This window comes from Meles meles, chromosome 21, assembly GCF_922984935.1.
Source record: "Meles meles chromosome 21, mMelMel3.1 paternal haplotype, whole genome shotgun sequence".
Taxonomy (NCBI): Eukaryota; Metazoa; Chordata; class Mammalia; order Carnivora; family Mustelidae; genus Meles; species Meles meles.
In genome coordinates, this window is record NC_060086.1 from 42,819,213 (window position 1) to 42,840,729 (window position 21,517).

The 21,517-nt window shown below is 64.7% G+C and overlaps 1 protein-coding gene across 18 annotated transcripts in view; it reads right to left on the minus strand.

Annotated features, from left to right (window-relative positions):
• MAPK8IP3 (mitogen-activated protein kinase 8 interacting protein 3) overlaps window positions 1-21,517 on the minus strand; it is a 45,996-nt gene that overhangs the window by 2,554 nt on the left and 21,925 nt on the right. For 2 of the 18 annotated variants that reach the window (XM_045993291.1, XM_045993289.1), the window contains 23 exons: window positions 21,441-21,489; window positions 17,576-17,822; window positions 16,394-16,496; window positions 16,095-16,213; window positions 9,614-9,625; window positions 8,775-8,792; window positions 7,649-7,706; window positions 7,055-7,207; window positions 6,371-6,452; window positions 5,368-5,498; window positions 4,904-4,960; window positions 4,647-4,817; window positions 3,787-3,913; window positions 3,548-3,643; window positions 3,311-3,466; window positions 2,627-2,792; window positions 1,755-1,937; window positions 1,476-1,665; window positions 1,252-1,371; window positions 1,093-1,173; window positions 920-987; window positions 673-821; window positions 58-229 (listed from right to left, as the gene is read on the minus strand). In XM_045993291.1, the coding sequence (XP_045849247.1) occupies window positions 58-229; window positions 673-821; window positions 920-987; window positions 1,093-1,173; window positions 1,252-1,371; window positions 1,476-1,665; window positions 1,755-1,937; window positions 2,627-2,792; window positions 3,311-3,466; window positions 3,548-3,643; window positions 3,787-3,913; window positions 4,647-4,817; window positions 4,904-4,960; window positions 5,368-5,498; window positions 6,371-6,452; window positions 7,055-7,207; window positions 7,649-7,706; window positions 8,775-8,792; window positions 9,614-9,625; window positions 16,095-16,213; window positions 16,394-16,496; window positions 17,576-17,822; window positions 21,441-21,489 (2,708 nt within the window). Of the gene's footprint in view, window positions 1-57; window positions 230-672; window positions 822-919; window positions 988-1,092; window positions 1,174-1,251; window positions 1,372-1,475; window positions 1,666-1,754; window positions 1,938-2,626; window positions 2,793-3,310; window positions 3,467-3,547; window positions 3,644-3,786; window positions 3,914-4,646; window positions 4,818-4,903; window positions 4,961-5,367; window positions 5,499-6,370; window positions 6,453-7,054; window positions 7,208-7,648; window positions 7,707-8,774; window positions 8,793-9,613; window positions 9,626-16,094; window positions 16,214-16,393; window positions 16,497-17,575; window positions 17,823-18,270; window positions 18,630-19,966; window positions 20,088-21,353; window positions 21,493-21,517 lie in introns of those variants that run through there. The other 16 variants (XM_045993281.1, XM_045993278.1, XM_045993290.1 and 13 more) reach the window with 12 other exon arrangements.

The following is a 21,517-nucleotide window of genomic DNA, read 5'->3' on the forward strand; positions in this document are numbered from 1 at the left end:
TGGCCGCTACCGGGGGCCCTCCCGGCCCTGTCGCCCACGCCCGGCGCCGCTGCTCACCCAGCATCTTGCTGACGTAGGGCTCGATGTCCACGTCCTGCAGGTGCTGGTGGGTGTGGGCGTGGTACAGCCGCAGCGTGGAGTCCAAGCGGATGGACACCCACACGCCGTCCCCGATCCACGCCAGCTGCCGCACCTGGCTCTCCCGCCGCGGGTGTGCGTCGAACGACTTCTGTGGGGTCACGGCAGCTCACGTCAATGACGGGGTTCCGGGGGGGGCTCTGAACCCACCTAGCCGCGGGTCACGATGCTGCCTGTGCGGCTCAGTGCAGCCTTCACTCTAGAACCTGTTCTACTTCTCAGGGTCCAGGCTCCAGGGCAGAGCCGTAGCCAGCACCCTGCCCCCCTCGGCCCACAGGCTGGCGGCCCAGGGCAGGCGCGCGGGGCCCCGGGGGCGTGCCCGGACTCGCCACAGAGCAAAGCGGCAGGAGGAGCCCAGACGGACTGGCGCTCACAGCCCGGCCGCCCCTGCCGACCCGATGCTGCGGTCTCCCTGAGCAGGCTTCCCTGGACCCCCCGAAGCCCCCAGGGCCCATTAGCAGGCAGGCCGGGAGCGCTGTCCCCCAGCAGGAGCCCCTTCCCCGCCCGCGAGGCCCTCCTGCTGCCAGCACTCGCCTCGATCTGCATCGTCTTGGGCTGGATGACGTGCACCTTGTTCTTGTAGCCGCACCACACGCGGTCCCACACGACGGCCATACAGCGAATGGAGTGGTGGGGGTGGCCCAGGTCCATCAGGTGGTAGTTGCTCAGGTCCCACTGGCCGTCTGCGGAGAGCCCCGGACGCCTGCTCGGGCCTGGCCAGGACGCCCCCTGCCCATGGTGGGGGCCGCCGCTTGCCCGCCCAGCGCCCCCCGGGCCTTACCTTCGCCTCGGTGGAAGATGGCCAGAGTCCCATCGGCCAGGGCCACCAGCACGCGCCCCTTCACGTGCCTGGAAAGGGACGGTGGTGAGCGAGCGGGCCCAGGCCGGGTGCCCCGGGCCCCTCCCGACGCCCCGGGCCCCTCCCGACGCCCGCCCTCAGCTGGGCTCCCGTACACCAAGCTCAGCACCGAGTCCTTCAGCTTGATGGAGTGCAGACACTTCTTCCAGTTGGCCACGGCTGAGTGCACGTACAGCCTGTGGGAGGAGGCCGTGGTGGGCAGGGGTGCTCGTCCGGGAGACCCTTCCCACGCCCCGCCCCGGGGCCGCACCTACCAGCCGTTCTGAGCTCCCAGCCACATGGTGGGGGCCGCGCTGCTACTGGCCCCCGTGGGGTCTGCGCCGGGCTCCGGCTCGGGCTGTGTCCCAGCTGTGTCAGCCTCCGGCCCGTTCTCACTGCGAGAGGGACGGCTGCTCCAGGGTGGCCCGTGGGAACCCCTCCCCGCCCGCCTCGGCCAGCCTCCCCTCCCCTCCGTCTGCCCCGTCCTCAGACAGCCCACCTGCCAGGCTGGGCACTGGGGGCTGGGGAAGGGGCCAGGTCGGTGAAGACATGCTCCGTGAGGGGCCCGGGCCGCACCGCAGCCGCCTCTGCCTCGCTGGGCCCAGAGTCTGGCACTTCCGTGGCTTCCGTGGCCTCTTCCGTGGACTGAGATGGGTTGACCTTCCCATTGGCGACAGTAGCCACCTCCCCTGCGGAAGGGAAGAGTGAGTGTGGCCAGGGGGTGGGCAGGAACAAGGGGGTTGGGGGGGGCGGCTGCCCAGGCGCAGGCCCAGCTCACCCTGACCCTTGTCCAGCACTGGGGTGTCCCCTCGGGAGGAGCAGTTGCTGCGGGGCACGTTACAGCGGGTCGCACAGCCCACCAGGGTGATGCCTGCCAGCACGCCATCGGCGCCGGAGTCCTCGGGGTTCACGTCGCTGTCCAGGAAGATCTCCCCCGGAGGGTAGTCACTGTCACTGGCCGCTGCGGGAGAGTCACGGCCCCATCAGCCCATGCCGAGTAGCCCCTACTACCAGAACACAACCAGGGCTCCTGGCCCGTGTGGGACCGCCGGGGAAGGAGAAGGCGGCCGCCGGCTAACGTGGGCAGCTCAGGGCGCCCCGGGCTCTTAGGCCAGGCTGGCCTCAGTACGGGGGCCCCTACTCACAACCACCGCCTGCAGGCCTGGAGAGCTGGCACAAGGCGTGGAGAAGTGAGACTCTGGTCTTTGGGAGCAATCAACTCTGATCACGTGTCAGAAAGTTAAGAGTTCTGAGGAGCTTGGGGCCATCTTGGAAGACGGCTCAGGCAGGGCCCTGCCCACCCCAAATGCTGGCGTGAGGACTGCCGCTGAGAGACAAAGCCAAGCCACCACCGCACCAGCTCTCCCAGCTGCAGCAGGACGGTGGGAACTGGGCCCAGGTCGGTCCGCGTTCAGTTCCTGACCAGTGTTTCCATCTGTCCTGCGGCCTAGCTCCCCCCTTCCAGGCACCAGCAGGACAATCACCTTGGGGTCGTCTCCTGGTTGTTCACAGGACTATGGGGCGGTACTGCCAGCGGGCTCCCCTCTGGACACCCCCACGGGCTCCCGAGTGTCCCCAGCACGGCTCAGCGGGCCTCCTCTACCCCCGCGGCGTGCGGAGCAGCGCCAAGCCCGCGCTGCCGGCCCTCACCTGGAATGCTCGAGATGCAAAGGACGTGTGCGTTGCAGACGGTGAACTGATCCACCACGGTGCCCGGCTGGTTGGCGTCGATGATGACCACTTTGCTGGTGGTCAGGGTGCTGGTGAGGATCCACACGCGGCTGGAGGGGGCATCCGGCTCGGGGAGCTCCTTTGCCTGTTTCCGGGCACAGGAGGCCAGGCCTCTCCAGCAGCCGCATGGGTCGTGGGGGCCTCCCGGGCCCTCTCAGGGTGCAACCCTGCCCACGGCCTCAGGGGATGTATGTCCTCCGGCAGCAGGGCAGTGAGAACTCGGGACTGAACTCCGGTGCCCCGCTCCCTGCCCCCGAGCCAGTCTGGGCCACAGAACAAAGCCTTAGACCCCACGTGAAGCCTTGTCCGCCAGCCCTGTCCCTGGGCCGCCCACCGCTCCTGCGCACGGGAGACACCCCTGCGGGCCTGAGCCCTCCAGCCCCACAGCCTGCGGAGCCTCAGACCCTCCGCACATCTCCCCCGACCCAGGAGGCAGCGAAGGCCTCCAGCGGTCCTGAACCCGGAGGAGACCTCAGAAGAGCCCAGTCTTGCGGCCCTGTCCCCGGCTGTCCGGTTTCTGTCACTCAACGCGACTCCGGTGCTGGGCACAGTCACCTGGACCCTGGGAGCCGCGGGGTCCCTGGCCCTGCCGTCTGCTCTGACCTTCTTCTCTGGAGACGTGTGATTGCTCTTGGTCTCTCCGTCCGCTTCCCGGTCGCAGGTCAGAGGGTCGCGGCCTGGCACAGGCTTGACTCCGTTCCCAGAGTCGTCCTCGCCCGGTTTCCACCCGCTCAGGTTGACGCCCGCAGCACACCACAGCTGGGAGAAGGGCCCCGGGGTCAGTGAGCCCGCGGCCCGGGCCCGGCCACCCGCACCTGTCGGGCCTGCGGGGCTGCTTACCTTCATGGTTGGGTCTTTCTCCACCAGAGGCCGGCAATACACGGGCACCGGCACGTTCTTCATCCGCGTGTCCTCTTGGCCCCCGTTGGGGCTCAGCTGCAACCACAAGGCACAGGCCACGTGGGCGCGAGGCCAGAGGCGGAGGGCCGGTCCTCCGTGGGTGGGGCCGTGGGGGCTCCCCAGCTGCCGTCCCACCTGCCCTGCACCCCCACCCCCGCCTCCTGCGCCCCCTGCAGCACCTGCTTGTACTTGGCCGGCAGGCTCCAGCCGCAGGCCTGCAGTCGCCCGTCATCGTTGCGCACGTGCTCGCGCACCTGGCGGTACTGTTCCCGCTTCTGCTCCCGGCGGGCGGAGGACGTGCAGTCGCTGGCAGGAGGCGCACAGGTCATTTCCCGCCCGCGCCCGCCGGCCTGCCCTGCACGGAGCATGCATGGTCCCCACGCCCAGGTGGCAGGACCATGCATGCCCCCCCGCCCCCCAACAGGCGGCCTGGGCACCGGCCCCTGTCCAGCTCCGACCAGCGCTGGTCCCCTCCCCCACGCCCGTCTAAGGACACAACACACAGAATTCCCCACTTCTGCTCTGGAGCCAAAATCCTGGTATCAAAACTAAAGGAAACGTGAAACTCCAAACAGAGTTATTCCCAGGCAGAAACCCCACACTGCCGACTTGCTGTCGGCTCCCAGAACCTCCAAGGACACAGGTGTGGCCCAGAGCCTGGGGTGGGGCCTGACCCCGACTGCTGGCTGCCCCGCCGTCCCCAAGGCCAGGGGAGCCGGGGCACCTGAGGGGCTGTGGGTGGCCCTCTGGGACGAAGGACAGGAACTGGGGGGCAGTGGGGCCTGTGCCCAGAGACACCCCGTGCACCCAGTCAGGCTGGAGGGGTGCAGGGTGTGGGCGCAGAGAGGTCATCCTCAGAGGCCGGCCAGCCCCCTTCCCACCAGGGACCACGTCCCCAGCACAGCCTCCCGGAGAGTGAGGCAGAGGCCGCTCGTGCCTCAGAGCCCAGAGGGGCAGGACCCTGGGACCCAGGGCCTCCCCTCAGCCCTGCCTGTGGCGCAGGCCTGCGGGAGGGGCAGGGACACTTTGGGACACTCACTCGTCAGGGAAGAACTCCAGGGGCCGGCTGCCCGCAGACATGGGGCACATGGCGTGGCCGCGGCGCTGGCTGAAGCCGGCCGCAGTGGGAGACTTGTAGTGGATGTTCACGGAGGGGTAGGGCCGCTTGGCCGGAGGAGGGCTGGATGAGGAGCTGAAGAGGCGGCTGAAGCTGCGGGGGGGGGGGGGGCACGGGCGGTGAGGGGCGGCCAAGGGGGACTGCCTCCGCCCCCTCCCCATCCTGGCGCCCCCACTCACAACTGCCAGATGGTGGATTTTTTCTTCTCCTGGACAGACGGGTGCTCTCGGGACGCTCTGCAGGGGGCGGGGAAGGGGGGCTGGGGATCTGCTCAGCCCGCACCCAGGCAGACCTGTCCCCAGACTACACCCACCCACTGGGCCCTGCCCAGGCCAACCTGGCACCTCCCTTGCCCGGAACTGGGTGCTGGGGAGCCCCCCATGGGCACACGGGGAGTTGGCCTCAGGGAGGAGGGGCTCCCAGGAGTCAATCACAGCTTCCTGGAAGGGTCTCCCAGGCCCCAATCCAATGTGCCAGCTCGGTTCTAGCCCAGCCAGGCCCCTTGCCGGCTCAGAGCCCCACGCGGGCTCCCACCAGGCCTGCAGGAGAGGGAGGCAGGGAGGGATCTGCCGCATTCTGATCGTCAGGGCCTGCGGTGGGGACTGCGCTTGCAGCCAGGCACCCGCGGGGCCGAGGGGCGCACCTGATCATCTCGGTCCACCGCACGGCCTCCTGGAGCTCCATCAGCCTCTCCTTGTACTGGTTGCGCTCCATGAGCACACGGGCCATCTCCACCCGCGTGAAGCGGCGACGCTGTGCCAGGGGGACCTTGTCCTGCAGGGGGGCACAGCCGCTCAGCCGGCGGGCAGCCGGCATCCTTCCTCTCCCGGGCCTCCTCAGGCAAACGTGCTGGGGGGGTATGTGGGCAGCCTACCCACCCTCCAAGGCGGACCTTTCTAGAAGGTCACATGACACACTCGAGGAGGCTAACACAAGGCCCTGGACCCCATGGCGATCCCAAATGCTTCCAGTGGACACGGACAGGTGACATCGGTCCCCACGGGCACCAGAGGAAGAGAGGTTCTAGGGAAGGTCTGGCTGGCGGTTTCGGCAGATCCGTGTGGGGTCTGCCAGCTGGGAGTGCAGGGGCAGGACCCAGTCTGCTCCTTGCGGCTGCAGGCTGGCCCAGGGCTGAGGCACCCCAGGGGACTGCCAGGCGAGTGAGCGTCAGCCCCCAGCCCCAGGCAAGGAGGCCCGCGTGCCTCTGGGTCTCTTCTAAGGTGCTCAGAGGTAGGGACTGTGCAGGACAGGCTGAGGGAACACATGGCCCCAAAAGTAACCGAGCTCCTGAGCAGTGTGCCGTGTCCCCTGTCCACCTCGGGCCGAGGAGCCCGACCCTGCCCTCTGCGAAGGCAGGCAGCCCAGTTGCCAGACCCTGGCCAGAAGGGGGTCCACAGGGGTGAGGGCAAAGGCCCGACACACCGTCCCCCTCTGCCTTCCCTGCAACAGTCGGTGACGACCCCCCAAGGAGTAGCGGGATCGCCTCAGGGCCGCCCTTGGACCTGGGGGCGAGGGTGTGGGCCCCTAAGGCTGAACGGGGGTTCCCACCAGGAAAGGGTGTTGGAGAGGACACAGAAGGGGTTAGGAGGGCCCCGAGCCCGCCCCGCGGCCCGCCCCCGTGCCCGCAGGTTAATAGTGGAATATACCAATTCTGTACAGAGATAGCTGCTTACATCCTCCACCTCCTCTTTGGGCTCGCGCCGCGCGATGATGGCCTCGGACTTCACTCTGCGGGACCAGGAGGGAATTGTGGCGGGGGTCGGGGGTGGGGAGGCCCCGCTGGGCTCGGGCCCTGGCGGACCAGTGGCCGGAAGCCCTGCTCTGAATGAGCCCCAGCCGCCCCAGCGCAGGACCAGGGCTTTGGGGAATGGGGAAGGCGGAGCCAGTGGGCCACCCCAGGCAGGTCTGCCGCCCCCACAGGCCCACCTGCCCGCCCCCCATGACACCTCCCCTTTCCAGCCTGAGCCACCCCCGCGGGAAGCATCAGGCTGGGACAGAAGTGCCCAGTGCTGGGAAGGGGACCCAGAGCTTTCTGGGGTCCCCCCACCCTCCTCCGGAATGAACCTACGAAGGCTGTGAACACCTGTGCCTCCTAAGGGAGCCGAGGGGGCAGGGCCGGGATGGGGGGAAGGGGGGCAGCCCGGCCAGGCTGCTCCACCGTGAGCCGGACAGAGGGAAGGGCACCTGCAGATGGAGGGCCAGGGCCGAGCCGCTGGAGGGCGTGTCCTGGGGGGCCCGGAGGCGGGGACTGGGCTGGGGCGTGGCCTAGCCCGGCCCCGTCCAGGAGCCCCACCACCTCCTCCCAGGGCCCAGCCCCGGCCCTCGCTCACCGCCGCAGCTCTTCCTCCAGGTCCTTGACGCGGCCCTCCAGCCTGAGCTTGGCCTGCCTGGCGGCTTCCAAGTCCCCTCTGAGCACCTCCTGCTCCCCGGACAGCTGGTCCACCTTGGCGATGAGGTCATTTTTCACCACATTCAGAGCGTTTCTTTGAGAAGGCAGAGAGTCGAGAAGTCCGTGTGAACCGCTGTGCACAGTGCGATGGGGGCTCAACGGCGCCTGCCGGCTCATGGAGGTCTGAGCGGGGACCCCGCAGGGCGGAATGCGGGGCAGAGTGGTGACCCTGGGCGGGGGCAAACTGGGCCATGGGGGTCTGGGCCCTCCCAGCGTTGTCACAGGGAGGCCCTGGCCCTGGACGGCGGGTTATCTCAGTACCCGCGGAGGGAAGACAGCGTTTGGGGTTTTTCTTCTTTTCAGAGAAAGGGTGCTGGGGGGGGAGGGGGAGAGAGAGAATCCCAAGCAAAATCCATGCGCAGTGCAGAGCCCAATGTGCGGCTGAATCCCAGGACCCTAAGATCATGACCAGACCCGAAATCGAGACCGGGAGGCTTAGCCCACAGAGCCCCAGCGCGCCAGAGAGCGCTCTTACTTGGTTTCTAGAAGCTGGGAGTTCTCCAGCAGCAGGTTCCCCACTTCCTTGCCCATGCCTGAAACCAAAGGCACAGAGGTACTCCCCAGGTCCAAGGCCAGCCCTCGGCGCTACTCTACTTGTCCCACAGCAGCAGCCCTCCTCCCCAGGGGGCGGCTCGGCCCTGGGGGGCAGATGCAGGGGACAAGGCCCCCGGGGCTGGCCTCCGGGGACCCCAGGGAGAGAGGCCTCTGCCGGTCTTCAGCTGGGCTCTCAGCCGGCAGCAGCGGGCAGACACAGAGTCCCAGAGTAGCCTCCGGACGGCCCTCTGTGGACGGGCATGACAGCCCCAGCTGACCTGCACATGCTCTATCCACGGAGATCTGTGTACCGTGGGGCTCACAGGAGGGTTCAACCGGCACCAGCCCCACAGGGTGGCCTCAGTCTCTGTCCCCTGTCAGCAACTCCCTAGCCCTGTGGTTTCTGAGGCCTTCATGAGGCAGACCGTTCTCAGAGCAGTCCCCAGGACAGTGGTGGATGGAACCGTGGTGATGGGGACAGAGAAGCAGCACAGGACAGTAGAGGGCTCGGGGCCAAGGAGGGCAGCCGGCCTCCCTGGGGCACAGCAGCAGGGAGAGAGTGTGGAAGTGAGGACCACACTCCCTGGGGTTGGTGCCCAGAGGGGCCCCCCAGCTTCTCCATACCAAGTCCCAAGGTGGACCCCACCACTAAGCTGTCTGCAGGCACATCACAAGAACTCTGAAATACTAGCGCTCAGCCAAGATGACAGACAGCCCCGAGAACCCAGGGTCTGCCCCTCCTGATCACCCGCCCCCGGTCAAGGACAACCATGAGACAAGACCTATGCACACGGCATGCTGGGTACGGGCTCTGACTGCTGTCTCCGCTCCCACCCCTCGGCCTGTCCAGGGTCTGCTCTGAGGGAGGGCGCTGGGGACTCGGGACTTGAAACCAACCCCCCCCACCCCGGGGCTAGGAGCCAGGAGAGCCTGTGGCCCCTGCTGGCCCCACCGCCACCCCACCACGCAGAGCGAAGCGACCAGCTCGCGAAGCAGGAAAAAGATGTGAGGCCCACAGAGGAAGGAAGGAACGGGAGAAGCAAACTGAAATGGGGCCTTGGCCTTACCAAAGAAATCATGGCGCACTAGGAGAGCCATCCCAGTCCCACGGGAGCCGGGCGGCCGGGGCGGCAGGGAGACGGAAGGAAGGGAGAAAAAAGAAGCGCATTAAGCCTGTGTGAGCAGCAGGGGCGTGGCCCGCTAGGGCTACTGGTCTCCGGGTTTGGGGTGCACCCTGGAGCGGGACGGAGGGGTAGGAGAGGCATGGAGCCAGCTCCTCCTCCTGGAAACACCACCAGGCCTCAGCACCCAGGGGGTGAGGCGGAGGGTCAGCAGTGCACCCCAGCCCTGAGCCGGGGAGGGCGGGGGTAGGGGCGCGTGTCTGCAAACGAGGGGGAGTAGCACCCGGGGAGCCAGCATGGCTTGAGCACACTAGGTGGGTGCATGTGGGTGGGCTCAGGGTCTCCTGCTGGGAGGAGAGAGGGAAAGCAGGAACTGAGTCCTCCGCCACGTGGGAAGAGGACCCCTGACTTCTGGGGAGCACGTGACAGAGGGGAGACACCACGCAACGGGGCCTGCGGTGCCATCCGAACTGTCCTATGCTTCTGATGGCTCCATTGAGCCTTAGGAAACGGCATTGGGGGACCGCCGGCCTCGAAAAGGACGGGGTCAAGGCCACTGTCAGTGGGCTAGTAGTAGAGCAAACCAAAGGAAGCTTCCGAGCAGCGGGAGGCTGGGGAGCAAAAGCATGTGTCTTAGTGGCCTGGAAAGGAACCAGGGGGGGACAGTCTGCACAGCCAGCGGCGACTGGACGGCAGCAGGGAGTGTCCCAAGGATGCCGACCCATCCAGCTAGATGCTACCGTGGGCTGAGGGAACGCAGACAGACAGATGGGAGAGATACGCACCTGAGAACTCCCCTGGGGCCATGTCCCGCGAAGCAGAGAGACAGGGGGAAGGAAGTGACAAAGGTCAGTTGGCGACTGGAACCAACAAAATATATTTTTATTAAAAAAACAAAAAGCAACGCTGAGCAGCCATCTCCTCGTGGAAAGGCATGAAGGAGGACAAGCAGATGTCACCGGGCCCAGGGTGGTAAACTGGGGATGGCAACCCTAGAGGAAGACAGGGACCCAGAGCGTCGGGTCCCACGCCTGCTCAGCCCAGGGGAGGGCGGCGTCTCTGCAGCTGACACCTGGGAAGGGGAGGGAGTGTGTGTGCGTGCATGGAAGGTACGTGTGTGCACGCGTGGGGTGCCCGTGTGAGGCAGGCGCATGCTTGCATGTGTGCGGGTCCTTTGTGTGGGGCACGTGTGTGCACTGCGTGGACGGGCTGTGCATGGACATGCGTGGGGGACAGGTGCGTGTGTGCACGTGTGCGTGGGGGGTGTGCGTGCGTGGGTCGGTGGGTGGGGTAGTGTGCCCAGGGTGTCCAGGCCCAAGATGCCTCCCCTGCCCTAGAGTGCGTGAGCTTGGCCTTACAGGTTGGGGCTAGCATGTCCTTCAGGAAGGGCACGACCTCAGGGAGAGTCGCCCAACGACCAAAGGGAGCAGGTCTGGCTGGCCGGCAGGGAGGGAGAGGGAGGGCAGGCAGCAGGGGTGGCGGGCGTGTGGGGCTGGCAGTGCCTTCCTCACTGGGGTCCAAACTCCTCTGTGCAGCCCAGTGGGGGACGGGCCACGACACTACCGCTCTGTGGTCACTTCCCAAAGAGGCCAATAGTATAAAGTCACCCGACTCAAACACCAACGTATATCGTTTGGCGTCGGAATTTAAACAAGAAACAGGCGCCCTGGGTCAGAGGCGGATATGCCCTCGTCCCTGCTCCTTCCCGCGGCAGCCACCGTCAACAGCTCGTCTCCTGGGACTCCTTCCGGATCAGCTCTGGCATTTCAAGAGCAAACTCACAACCAGGCCAGCCACGCTCCCGCTCGAGGTGCTCCGTTTCCCCGACCCTCTGCACCGGCGACCGGCTCCGTCTTCTGTAGTGCCCGTCCCATCGCTCGCCGGCCGGCGCACAAGGGGGCCCGTCCTGAGACCCCGTTGGAGGCCAGGCTGCACCCCGCCGCGGCCTCACACTGCCACCTCCTGGCCGTGGGGCACGGCAGCACCCGCTTCGCTTCCGTGGATCTTCGGAGCAGTTATCTCCGTGTCCCCCTTCCAGTTCTGGGTTGTTCTTGAGGTTTGAGCATCCTTTAGGTATGTTTGTTGGTATCTTCTGTGAATCCCCTTTTACTGAACCCTCACCCTACTGTACGCCCCTTCTGTTAAGGCTGGAGATCCCGTGGCCGGGAAACAGTGTATCTTTCTTGGGCAGCACGCCTCCCACCTGTCAGTAATTTCCTCTGCCGCCGCCACAGGGGCCGAGGTTAGGAACATAATCTCCACCTCTCTTTCAGCTCCGCGACCTCACATTTCTGCGCTTAGATCTTCAATCCAACCAGAAGTCTCTCGTGTATAAAGGTGGGACCAGACTTCTCCACGAATCTACTGTATTTCCAGCGGCTTCAAGTGCTGCGTCTGTCCTACCCAAGTCCCCACAACGGCTCCGGCTCTCACCAGGAACTCCCAGGGCCCTGCGGGGCTGTCACTGGTCCCACCTGCATAAACGCTTTTGTGCTCAGAGCATCGGGCAACCTGCACCCTGGATCTTTCTCAGAAATTTCTGGGCTACTCTCACGTTTGCTCTCCTGGATGAACTTCAGACTCCAGCCATAGTGTGAATTTACACCGGCACCGCGGGCTGCTCTGTGAGTCACGGGAGGCTCATACAGCTTGGCCTGCAGGTCTCGGTGTTCGAGGCCTCTTTCCGGCTCCTGGGTCGTGTTTCCCAATTCTGTTCACACAGGTTTGTGTCTTTCTCAAGGTTATTTCTACACACGATCTGGGTCTGGCTGCCACGCGGGCGGGACCCATGATGTGAGCACAGCGCCGCAGAGAGCACACGGCCGGCCTGTGCCGTTCGTCAGGTTCTAAGTCGAGCTGCCCGGCTTCTCTTGAGGTCCCCCCCGGAGAAAGGGGCCACGGTCTCCCCAGCCCGCACCGAGTGGCCACCAAGCATGGATTCCCTTACTCCCCAGTTACGCCGGCTCTGGGGGCGCACTGCCGCAGGGAGGTGCCTGTGGGACCAGACGAAGCTTTGTGTTCAACAGCTTGTCCTCCCTGGACTGGCAGCCAGGCCTTGCTTTCCCGGAGATTTCTCAAGTAACGGTGCATCTGGCAAGCCATGGCGGGAGCCGAGTGTAACACAAGGAGACCTGCCTCTCCGGGGTCTTCTCCCTACCCTCCTGCTACCGGAGTTCACGGTCCAAACGCGGAGAGGTGCAGGGGGCGGCCGGAGCGGACACCCGGAGCGCTGAAGGGTGCCCCCCTCAGCCGAGCCAAGGGCACCGCTGTGTTTCTGGAACCACAGGACCTTTCCATGGCGAAAACAGCGGCAGAATGGAGACTACCAGAGCCCCTGCCGGCCCTAAGCTTCTCTGTGCAGCAGCCGCACTGGGTCGGGTCGGGAACCCAGCTCTCTAACGGCGGTCTTCAGAAAGACAGGTGGTGCCGGGGGACTGGTACTCCCATCCTGATGGCTTACCCTGCCAGACGGGAACGGGCCGCTCGGTGAGGGGACCGCGGCTGAGGCCACCTCCTCCCTCCACCTTGCTAGAAGACGGGTGGGCTCCTCAGCTCGGCTCCCCGTCAGCAGAGTGCACGGCACTGATCCCTCCTGAAGCCCTTGGTGCTGCCGGCCTGGCAGGTGCCTGTCGTGCCTGAGGCTCCAGCAGGCTCCTCTACTCCCAAGAATGGGGGCTCTTTGCAGCCAGAACGAAGCGGTGCCCAAGGTGGCCACGGACACTGACACGTGCTGAGCGCACAGTGAATCTCGGCCCGTCACTCGATGATGGAAGGATTCTGATTTCAGCTTTCTCGGAACGAAGACCCAGCTGATGCGTGGGTTAGGTCTTCTCGTGAGAAAGTCACGCCGGGCACTCTCTGTTTTAGGGAAGTGACCCCAGGACAGTCACCAGACACCATCTCCCTTCCAGGAGCTGTCTTCCATCTGCCTGGGAGTCATGACCCCACGGCCTGCGGGTCAAGCTCACTGACAAGCACCGCCTGTTGCCCCGTTTCCTGCTGTCACCATCGATGCAGCTTCTCTAGGTCAGTGGCATCTGGAGTGATGCCAGAGGACCCCACAGTCCTGACGATGGGAGGGAGGGGACAGCCCCGTGGCCTGGAACCGCAGGGCAAGGCGGGAGACTGCGGCCAACGGTAGGGACCAACAGGCAAGCCACCCAGAGCCACCCGGCAGCGAGGAGGCTGGTCAGCACTGGTAATCCTGCAGAACCACGTGAGGAACCAAAAGCACAGCAGAAGCATTAGCCACCGTGGCCGAGAGTGGAAATGACCCACACGACCATCCGTGGACAAATGGATCCGTGACGGGTGCCCTATGCAGGCAACATGCCAGCCGCAGCCGTAAGAAGGAACGCGACTCTGACACCTTCCACGACACACGCAAACCTCAAGGCGTCACGCTCGAGGAAAGAGGCCACGTGGAGAAGGACCACGGGTATGAAACGCTCAGAGGGGGCCGCCGTGCAGAATGGGAAGCAGGAGAGTGGCCGCCAGGGGCTGGGAGCAGGAGGAGGGAGGGGACGGCCCACGGGCACGGGTCTCCTCGGCTGGTGAAATGTCGTCTAATGTAACGACGGTCACTCGACGGAATTTGCTCCACGTGTTCCAAGACCCGGGGCCGTGCACTTCGAGCAGGCCAACTGTGCGGCGCGTCCCATGCCAACGGAGCCGCAACAAAGGCAGAGCGCATGGTCCAGGTCCTGCCGCTCCAGGTCCGGCCTGGTTTGGGTCCTGACTCTGCTGCTCATCCCGCCCTCCCTGACCTGGTTTCTTCCTCCATAACACGGGACAACTGTGCCACCCCAGGTGAACGGTGGCCGTGCATGCCCAACGCCAGCAAGACTCTTCCCGTGACCACGTCGAGGGGTGGAATCTTGTCGTGAGGAGACTGGCCACAGAGCAAGGTCCGGCGCTCCAGCTCTGCCCCTCCTGGACACTCCACTTCCCAGCCCTGAGCCCACCACGGGGTGCCTCCAGCCACCAGGAACGGGCGTGTGAGGCTGGGCCTACAGACGCCGCACGGACACGCAAGCTGCCGGGTGCCTGTCTTCCCAGGGAGAGGGCTGCCATCGCTCACCACATCCTCAAACGCTCACCAGCACGCGGCGGCCTGCTGGGCGCTGCCCTCTCACCCGCACAGCCTCCACGGCGGGCCCCGGCGGAACGGTGCTCCGTCGTGAACACACGGCACGCTCGGCTACCCACCACGTCCTCCTGCCGCGGGAACCCTGCTGAGGCACACGCCCTCCCAGGCCACCCCCTGGCAGCGGGTCAGCACCTGCGCGCAGCCAGGCCAGGCCCCTGCAGCGGGCAGCGCGAGCTCGGGCAGAGCCCCGTCGGGGAAAGCAGCGTGCGGCCACTCTCGGGAGCCCACACCTTTACCCCGAGGCTCCACTCTACAGATCTGTTGTAAAGAAGCCATCAGAAGGGTGGGCACACGCCTCTACCGCAGGATCTACGACAGCAACGTACCCACAGCAGTACTCGGGCCCAAGAGAGCGGAGGAACTTACAGTCCCGTGAAGGGACGGGTGTGGAGGACACCAGCGGGCCGGGGAATAGTGCCGTCGCTCACCCAACACCCATAGCCCACGGACCATGTGTGCCCTGGTGGGCGGGAAGGTGCCCCGACATGTCACAACAGGCGTCACGGCAGTGGCGTGGGGTTGTGTGGTTTCACTCTCTTGGCAGTTTCTGATATTTGAGTCCTATTGGAAGCACGCACTGCTCTTCCAAAACTAAAAACTAGAACACACGTACGTAGGGTTATCTGAGGTCCTTAAAGGACAGTGGCAGGGGGTCACAATATTAAACGTGATTTCCCCTACGTAAGTTTTTCTCAACGTTAATAGTTTATTTTTAAATAAATGTTTTTATCACACTTATGAGAAAAATCTCACTAGAAACACACACTGCCAAAGGCGGGCCTCCTCCTGCTCTTTCTCCTGGTCTCATGAGCGAGGGCCGACGTCCAGGTCACACGGAACGGTACGCTCACACGTCAGCGAAAAGGTAAGTTTCCTATTATGTGTATTCCGCCACAATTTAAAAACTAGCTGGAAAAAACTTCCATTTCGGGCCCGAGACATTGCTGGCGCTGACGCCACGGGGAGCTGCGTTCCTGGGAAATCCCCACGCCCCAAGAAGGCAACCGACCTGGCAACGGCCCTAAGGCAAAGAAAGCGAGAGTGTGCCTGACGGAAAGCGCCCTTTGGCGCCCTTCCCTCCTGGGCTCAGGCCTGGCCGCGTCTGCCGCTGGAAGCCCAGATGAGCCACCCAAGACGGTGCCGTCCACACAGAGCAGCTGAGCGGGACACAGACACACTCTGCAAATGCCCTCAAGTCCCTGATGGCAAACGGTCCCCAGTGTTCATCACAGGGGAGGGCCAGCAGCGGGAAGGCCGGCAGCAGAGTCCCCGACGGCGGCAGGCCTGCCCCCTTGGGCAGCAGGCAACCACGTCCGGGCCACAGCGCCTGTGGACGGTCTCACGCACACCCCCCCGCCCCGTGGAATTGGCCCCTCCCCTCACTGACGCGGCGGCCCTGGCTCCAGCTGCACCCCCGCCCGAGCCGAGGACAACGAGGAGCACCCGTCCCCAGGAGCCACCTCCTGGATGAGGTGTGGGAAGGGACGAAACAGAACCACTGCTCCCTGACAACACAGCCACTTTCTGTCCCACAGCCCACCTCGCTGGGAGGCGGGGGCCCCGTGCAGCTCTAGGGTCCTGGAGCTCCTGACCTATGGCCGGGCCTCAGGGCACAGTCATGCCGCTGAGAGCACCCGATTTCCTGCCTGCAGTGCTGAGGGCCTCGGGGCGCTGCCAGCAGACGCCCGGGGTGCCGGATGCCCATCCCCGGACAGGAAAGAGGACCAGGAGTGAGTCTACGTGGGGGATGGTCTCTGCACCCGTTTCTGACCCAGGTGCAGGGCCTTCTGGGGCTGACCACAGGCTTGCAGTTGGACAGTGACCGTCCAGGCGTTTCCTTTGAGGAGAACTGCTAGAACGCTACCCAGGCTGAGCCCTCAAGGGCACGGCTTCATTTTCAGAGATAGAAGGTTCTAAAATTAGGAAGTAACGTTGCTCTGTGTGAACCCTAAAACCCACAGAACTTTACGCTTTACGTGGGTGTGTTTTATGATTCGCGAACTGCATCTTGACCAAACCGAGAAGCTCCTGGCTCACGCTGACAGAGACTGCTTCCGCTACAACAAGAGAAATGAAGGCAAGTTCCAGGCGCTGGGGTCCCGGGGGCTCGGGCTTACCTAACAGGTCGGCTCCTTCATCCACGTCCCCGATGACCTCCGATCCCGCAGTCGACAGCTCGTGGTACAGGGAGTCCGTGTTGATGCCAAAAGCCTTGTTCACGATCCCCTGGGTCGGGCTGTGAGGACACGCGGCCGGCAGCTCAGGGTGAGGCCGGCGTGCACCGGCTGCGGGGGGGGGGGGACCAACACCACCCACGGGGCCGCTCAGTGCCATTGCTGCTTGCGCAAGGCTACGGGGGGCACCAATGCCCACGGTGAACCCGGAGCCCACCCTACTGGCCAGACCCAGTGAGTACCTGTTGCCCATGCGATCAAGGCGGGGCTCCCGACTCATGTCCAGCTCTGGGGTGGACTCGATAATGTCTTGAACATCAGACCACTCATCACTGCTGCCCATGCCTGGGGGGACACACAGGAACCCCAGGGCTGGGGGGATGCCCACCCACTGGCCCCATGTCTGGACACCCCACACTGGACCATCGCCAGCCACGGACCTTCAGGAAAGGGCTCCTCCCTGGCTGGTGGCCAGCTGGGGCCCATGCCCCAGAACCACGGCTCTTTCTCGTGACCTCCGATGAAGAGACCAAATGTCCTCTCCTCCTCTACCCCCTGCCTCTACTGAGTACGTCTGCAGGAGGATGGGGTGCACTGCCAGAGGCCGAGGGTGACCCAAATCCATATGTCGAAGTCGTAGCCCCAGTGTGGGGCTGCATTTGGGGATGGGGCCTTTAAAGAGGTGGCGGGTCAAATAAGGCCACACAGGCAGACCCTGACCCCATCCGACAACTGTGCCCTCATAAGAGGAAGGGCTGAGGACGCAGGCCCTATGCACAGCCAGGAGTGAGCATCGAGGGGAGCCAGCCCCGACACCCAGACACCTGAATCGCTCACTCCTGGTCTCCAGGACCGTGAGAAAGCAAATGTCTGTGGCTGAAACCACCTGGTCGGTGCCGTTTTGTTACCGCGGCCTGAGGGCACTGATACCTCTGCCCAAATGAAGATCCCTATTTGGAAGGGAAAGGGGGGGGGGCAGAGCAGCAGGGGCGGGGAAAACTGGGAACGGAGCAGCAGGGGCGGGGACAACAGGGGACAGAGCAGGAGGGGCGGGACAACTGGGGGCGGAGCAGGAGGGGCGGGACAACTGGGGGCGGAGCAGGAGGGGCGGGACAACTGGGGGCGGAGCAGGAGGGGCGGGGCAACGGGGGGCGGAGCAGCAGGGGCGGGGACAATTGGGGGCGGAGCAGCAGGGGTGGGGACAAACTGGGGGCGGTGCAGCAGGGGCAGGAGGACGGGGGCGGAGCAGCAGGGGGCGGGGACAATGGGGCAGAACAGAAGGGGGTGGGGCCGACTGGAGTGGCGGGGAGTGGCGAAGCAGCAGAGGGCGGGACGACGGGGCGGAGCAGCAGGGGCGGGACGGCAGGGGCGGGCGGGTGAGCGCTCCCCACCACAGCCCCAGAAGCCCGCAGGCGGCGCGGCACCTATGCTGACGTTCCGCATCTCCTGCGTGACCTGGACCTCCATGTTCCGGCTGTTGCGCTTCTCCCGCGCCCGCTTGCTGCTCTTCGTGCCGGCGCTGTAGTCCCCCAGGGGCTGCAGGCTCTCGTTGAGCGGTGTGACCGCGGCCGAGGGCACGGAGGACGTGGGCGTGTTGGACTTGGTGCCGGTGGTACTGGGTGTGGCAGCCGCCGAAGACTGGCCTGACTCGGACATCTCATCCTGTGGACACTACAGCCAAATACAAGAAGGGAGAAGCTCGCCACGTGGGCCGGCCTGCCCCCGAGGCTCCCGGTGACCCACACTGTGCAGGGTCAGGAGGGGCCTCGGCCACCTCCATGAGGTCTCCTCGCTAGGCTGCTCTAGCCACGGTCAAACAGCACCCTGAGCCAGGACTGGAGGGGACGGGAGGAACCCCGCTGCCCTCTCCGGCCCACTCCCTGGGCCCACCCAGCCGCTGCCTCTGTCTCTGGCAGCGGCAGTCCCCTTGCGGAAAGGGCTTGGCTTGGGGCCCTCAGCTCGCCCGTTTCCCGGACGGCCCGCCGATGCCGCATGTGATGGACATGAAGCTACAGACATGGCAAGCAACCCTTTGCAGCCGGGGGTGGTCACAAACGAGGGGCAGCCCGGGGCGGGGCCGAGGGCTCTACATGGGGACCAGGGAGAAGACCGAGCATGCCTTCGGATCAGGCCATCCTGGCCCCAGCCAGCTGCTGCCGTCTCCTGCTCCCCGCGCTGGGCCTGGTCTGGGCAGGGGCGCCAACCTCCTGCGCACGGACACCAGGAAATCTGTAATTCTGAACCCCCGAGGCTCAAGTGGACCTCAAGGCCTGCCCTGTGCATCTACGTATATGCGGTCAAGCTGGAGTCCCACTTCCAGGGAATGGGTCCTCCTCCAAACATTGCAAGGGAGACGAGATTATTAGAAACCGCAATCAGCTGTTGACCTTAAGCAGCTCCCTGCGGGGGCGCCTGGCTGCCTCCGACGGTGGAGCGCGCGACTCTTGATCTCGGGGTCGTGAGCTCGAGCCCCGTGCTGGGTGTGGAAATTACTTAAAAAAAAAAAACAAACAAAAACACACAAAATCTTTAAAAAAAAAAAAAAGGAACAAACAAACAAAACCAAAACCAGAACCCCCTGGAGAGCACTCTGTGCGGGAGGATAGCACGGAAGCAAAGCCATCTTCTCCCGCGTCCTTCCTCGCGCAGCCGGCGGACAGAACCCGGGAACCGGCCCCTCGTCTACTGTCACTGATGTCCCGACTCGGCCCTCAGCGCGCAGCAGCCCCCGCACACCCTGCGGCCCTCTCGGGGTGCAGAGAAGGGGCACGGCTTCAAGAGGGGCTGCTGCTCCCGGTGCACACCCCACGGGCCCACAGCACTGGGTCACGTGGTTTCCACAGAAACGTGCTTCTGGGAGCTCTGTCTTGCCCGGGAGGAGCTGATGGTGGGTGGGGGGGTCCAGCCCTCTCCGTAAAGCTGAACACACGCTGGGACCAACCGACACTCACCGCCTGAGAAGGGCTGACCAGGCTCCCGTGGCTGCCTCTGGGTGCCCGGGAGGCAGAGATGGCTGGGAATCCCTGACACCTGCCACTTCCTGACCCATGTGGTCAGCATCAGGCCAGGAGCTGGGACAGCCAGGTCGGGCTTCGTCTAACCGCGCCTCACACTTCTCTGCCAGGATTCTCACTGTTTCACAACCGGGCCCGCCATATCCCCAGGGGATGCCTGGCGATGTCAGGGGAACCTCTGTGGCTGTCACGAACGGGGACGCATGGAGGTGGGGAGTGTCCGCTCACTGTCCTGCAGGCCACCGGACGGCCTCCACGGCTGAGAACCACCGGCCCAGATCGCTGAGGTGCAAGGCAGTATGCCCTGCAGGCCAGCCTGTGCCTCTCTCCCTGGTACAAGCATTTTCTACTTGGATTCTACAGCTGAAGGCTGATTTGAGAAGGAAAAGACCTTTCCTGAGAGCCTGTGAGGGAGCTGCCCCAGAGTGTCTGTCCGCGCCACATGGCAGGAGCTCCCAGGTGTCCCACAGGCAAGGGATGCCTCTGCTGCCGGCGCTTGAGGAGAAATGGCCACAGGAGACCAGAGGCCTGGGAAAGTCTGGCAAGGACCGCGGGGAGGCCAAGTATGCGAGTCCACGCCTCTCAGAATCATGCGCTTTCTAGACCGCCTTCCACAAGGACGTGGTTCCCGCCGGCCCGTGCCCGGCAAACTCAGGTCTGCAGGTTCTCAGCGGACATCCTTGACCCCAGAAGTCACCGAGGGGAACCGTGCGGCGCAGCCCGGCCTCCCCCAGTCCCTGGCTCTCCCTGACCCTACAGGCCGCCACCTACCCACAGGACGCTCCCCTGGCCACCACTTACCTAGCAGCAAACCTCTCAACCTCCTAACACCAAGGTGTGGCAGTGACCTCCAAATGCAAAGAACCCAAACTCTTAGCAGTCATTCCTCACCATGAGTAGCCACAACTGTTTGCTTAAAACACTGAAAATACAGCACATAAAACAAAAAACAAAACAAAAAACAACAAAAAAAAATGAAGAAATTAGAAAGACCTTAAAATCTAAAACATGAAATAAAAAGAACGTAAACGTGACTGAAAACAACAAATCAAACACACCCACAAACTGAAACAGAAAACAGCGGAGTGAAAAGCAAGAATGCTTCGGGCGACGCAGCAGGTGAGAGACGCAGGCAGAAAGCTGGCCTGGCTGCGGGCAGGAGCCCCAGCTCCCGGGCCCCCCGCCTCAGCGGCCCCCACGGCTCCTCTGGGCACCGGAGCCCCAGCCACAGGCCGGACCCCACACAGGCAGTACAGCCCGTAACGGGGGGCGGTGAGTGCCTGGATCAGAGGTCGCAGAGACATGCCCAGGTCTGGAACCGAAGCTGAAGCGAGTGGGGTCATATCTGACACGGTGGGCAGCTTGAAGCCACCGCTGGCAGGCAGGCTGGGCACCCAGGGACAGAGGGACGACCAGCCACAAGCCGCAGCAGGAGGAAGCTTCAGGAGAAGGCCGGCCCCGCATCTACTGGCTGGCCCAGGTCCGGAGTCCCGGGTGCCTTGCCTTCCGCAGGCGACCTCCCGTGGCCCCTGTGGGAAGTGCCCCACGCCTCGGTCGCCTCCTCCAGCCCCAAGGGTGTCATCCTTACCTGGTGACATGGCCAGGGCCTGTCTGACAAAGGCGGGGCTCAGCTCACAGACCGACATTCGCCGCAAGTGACCATGGGCCCTGAGTGAGCGGCCGGCCAGGCAGAGTCCCTGCCCCCGGCTTTCTGAGGGGGGCCTCGCTGGGGGCGCGTTCCCTGGTTAGCCGCACACACCCGGGACGGCCACGTCCTGGGACTTAGAGACGCGGCGGCATCAGGAGCAGGGACGGTGGCTCCTCGCCCTACCCTCTCCCAGCAGAAGCGTAGACCTCAGTCACCAGCCTACAAGACCTTCTGGGCTGCAGCTCGGGCTGGCCTTGGGGCTGGTGCCCTGGGGTGGGTCTGGGGGGCAGACATGCTCGTCGTGCCCTGGAGCAAAGTCTCGGCTCAGCCAGAGCAGACGGGTGCGCCCTGGCTGCAGAGGCCCCGTCTGAGACTCGGACCTCCCCAGCCGGTGCTCTCCTCGGGGGCTGGTACACCTCTGCACAGCCCCACTACCCTGGGCGGGGCCAGGGGAGCTGCAAAGGGTTGTACACAAAGACGCTTCCTGAATGAGCATGGGTGACAGGGAGGGACCCTCACTCCACGGCACGGCTACAAAACCTGGTAGCTGGAGCTGAACTGGCCGAGGTCACTCAGGTGCCAATGGTCCCCCGCAGGCACGAGCTTGCCCCCCATCTGTGCACGTACCATGCCGTCGGCCAGGGGGAAGACGTTCAGAGAGGTGGGGCGCTCCTTCCTGCTGAAATGTGAGGGAGAGAGGAAGA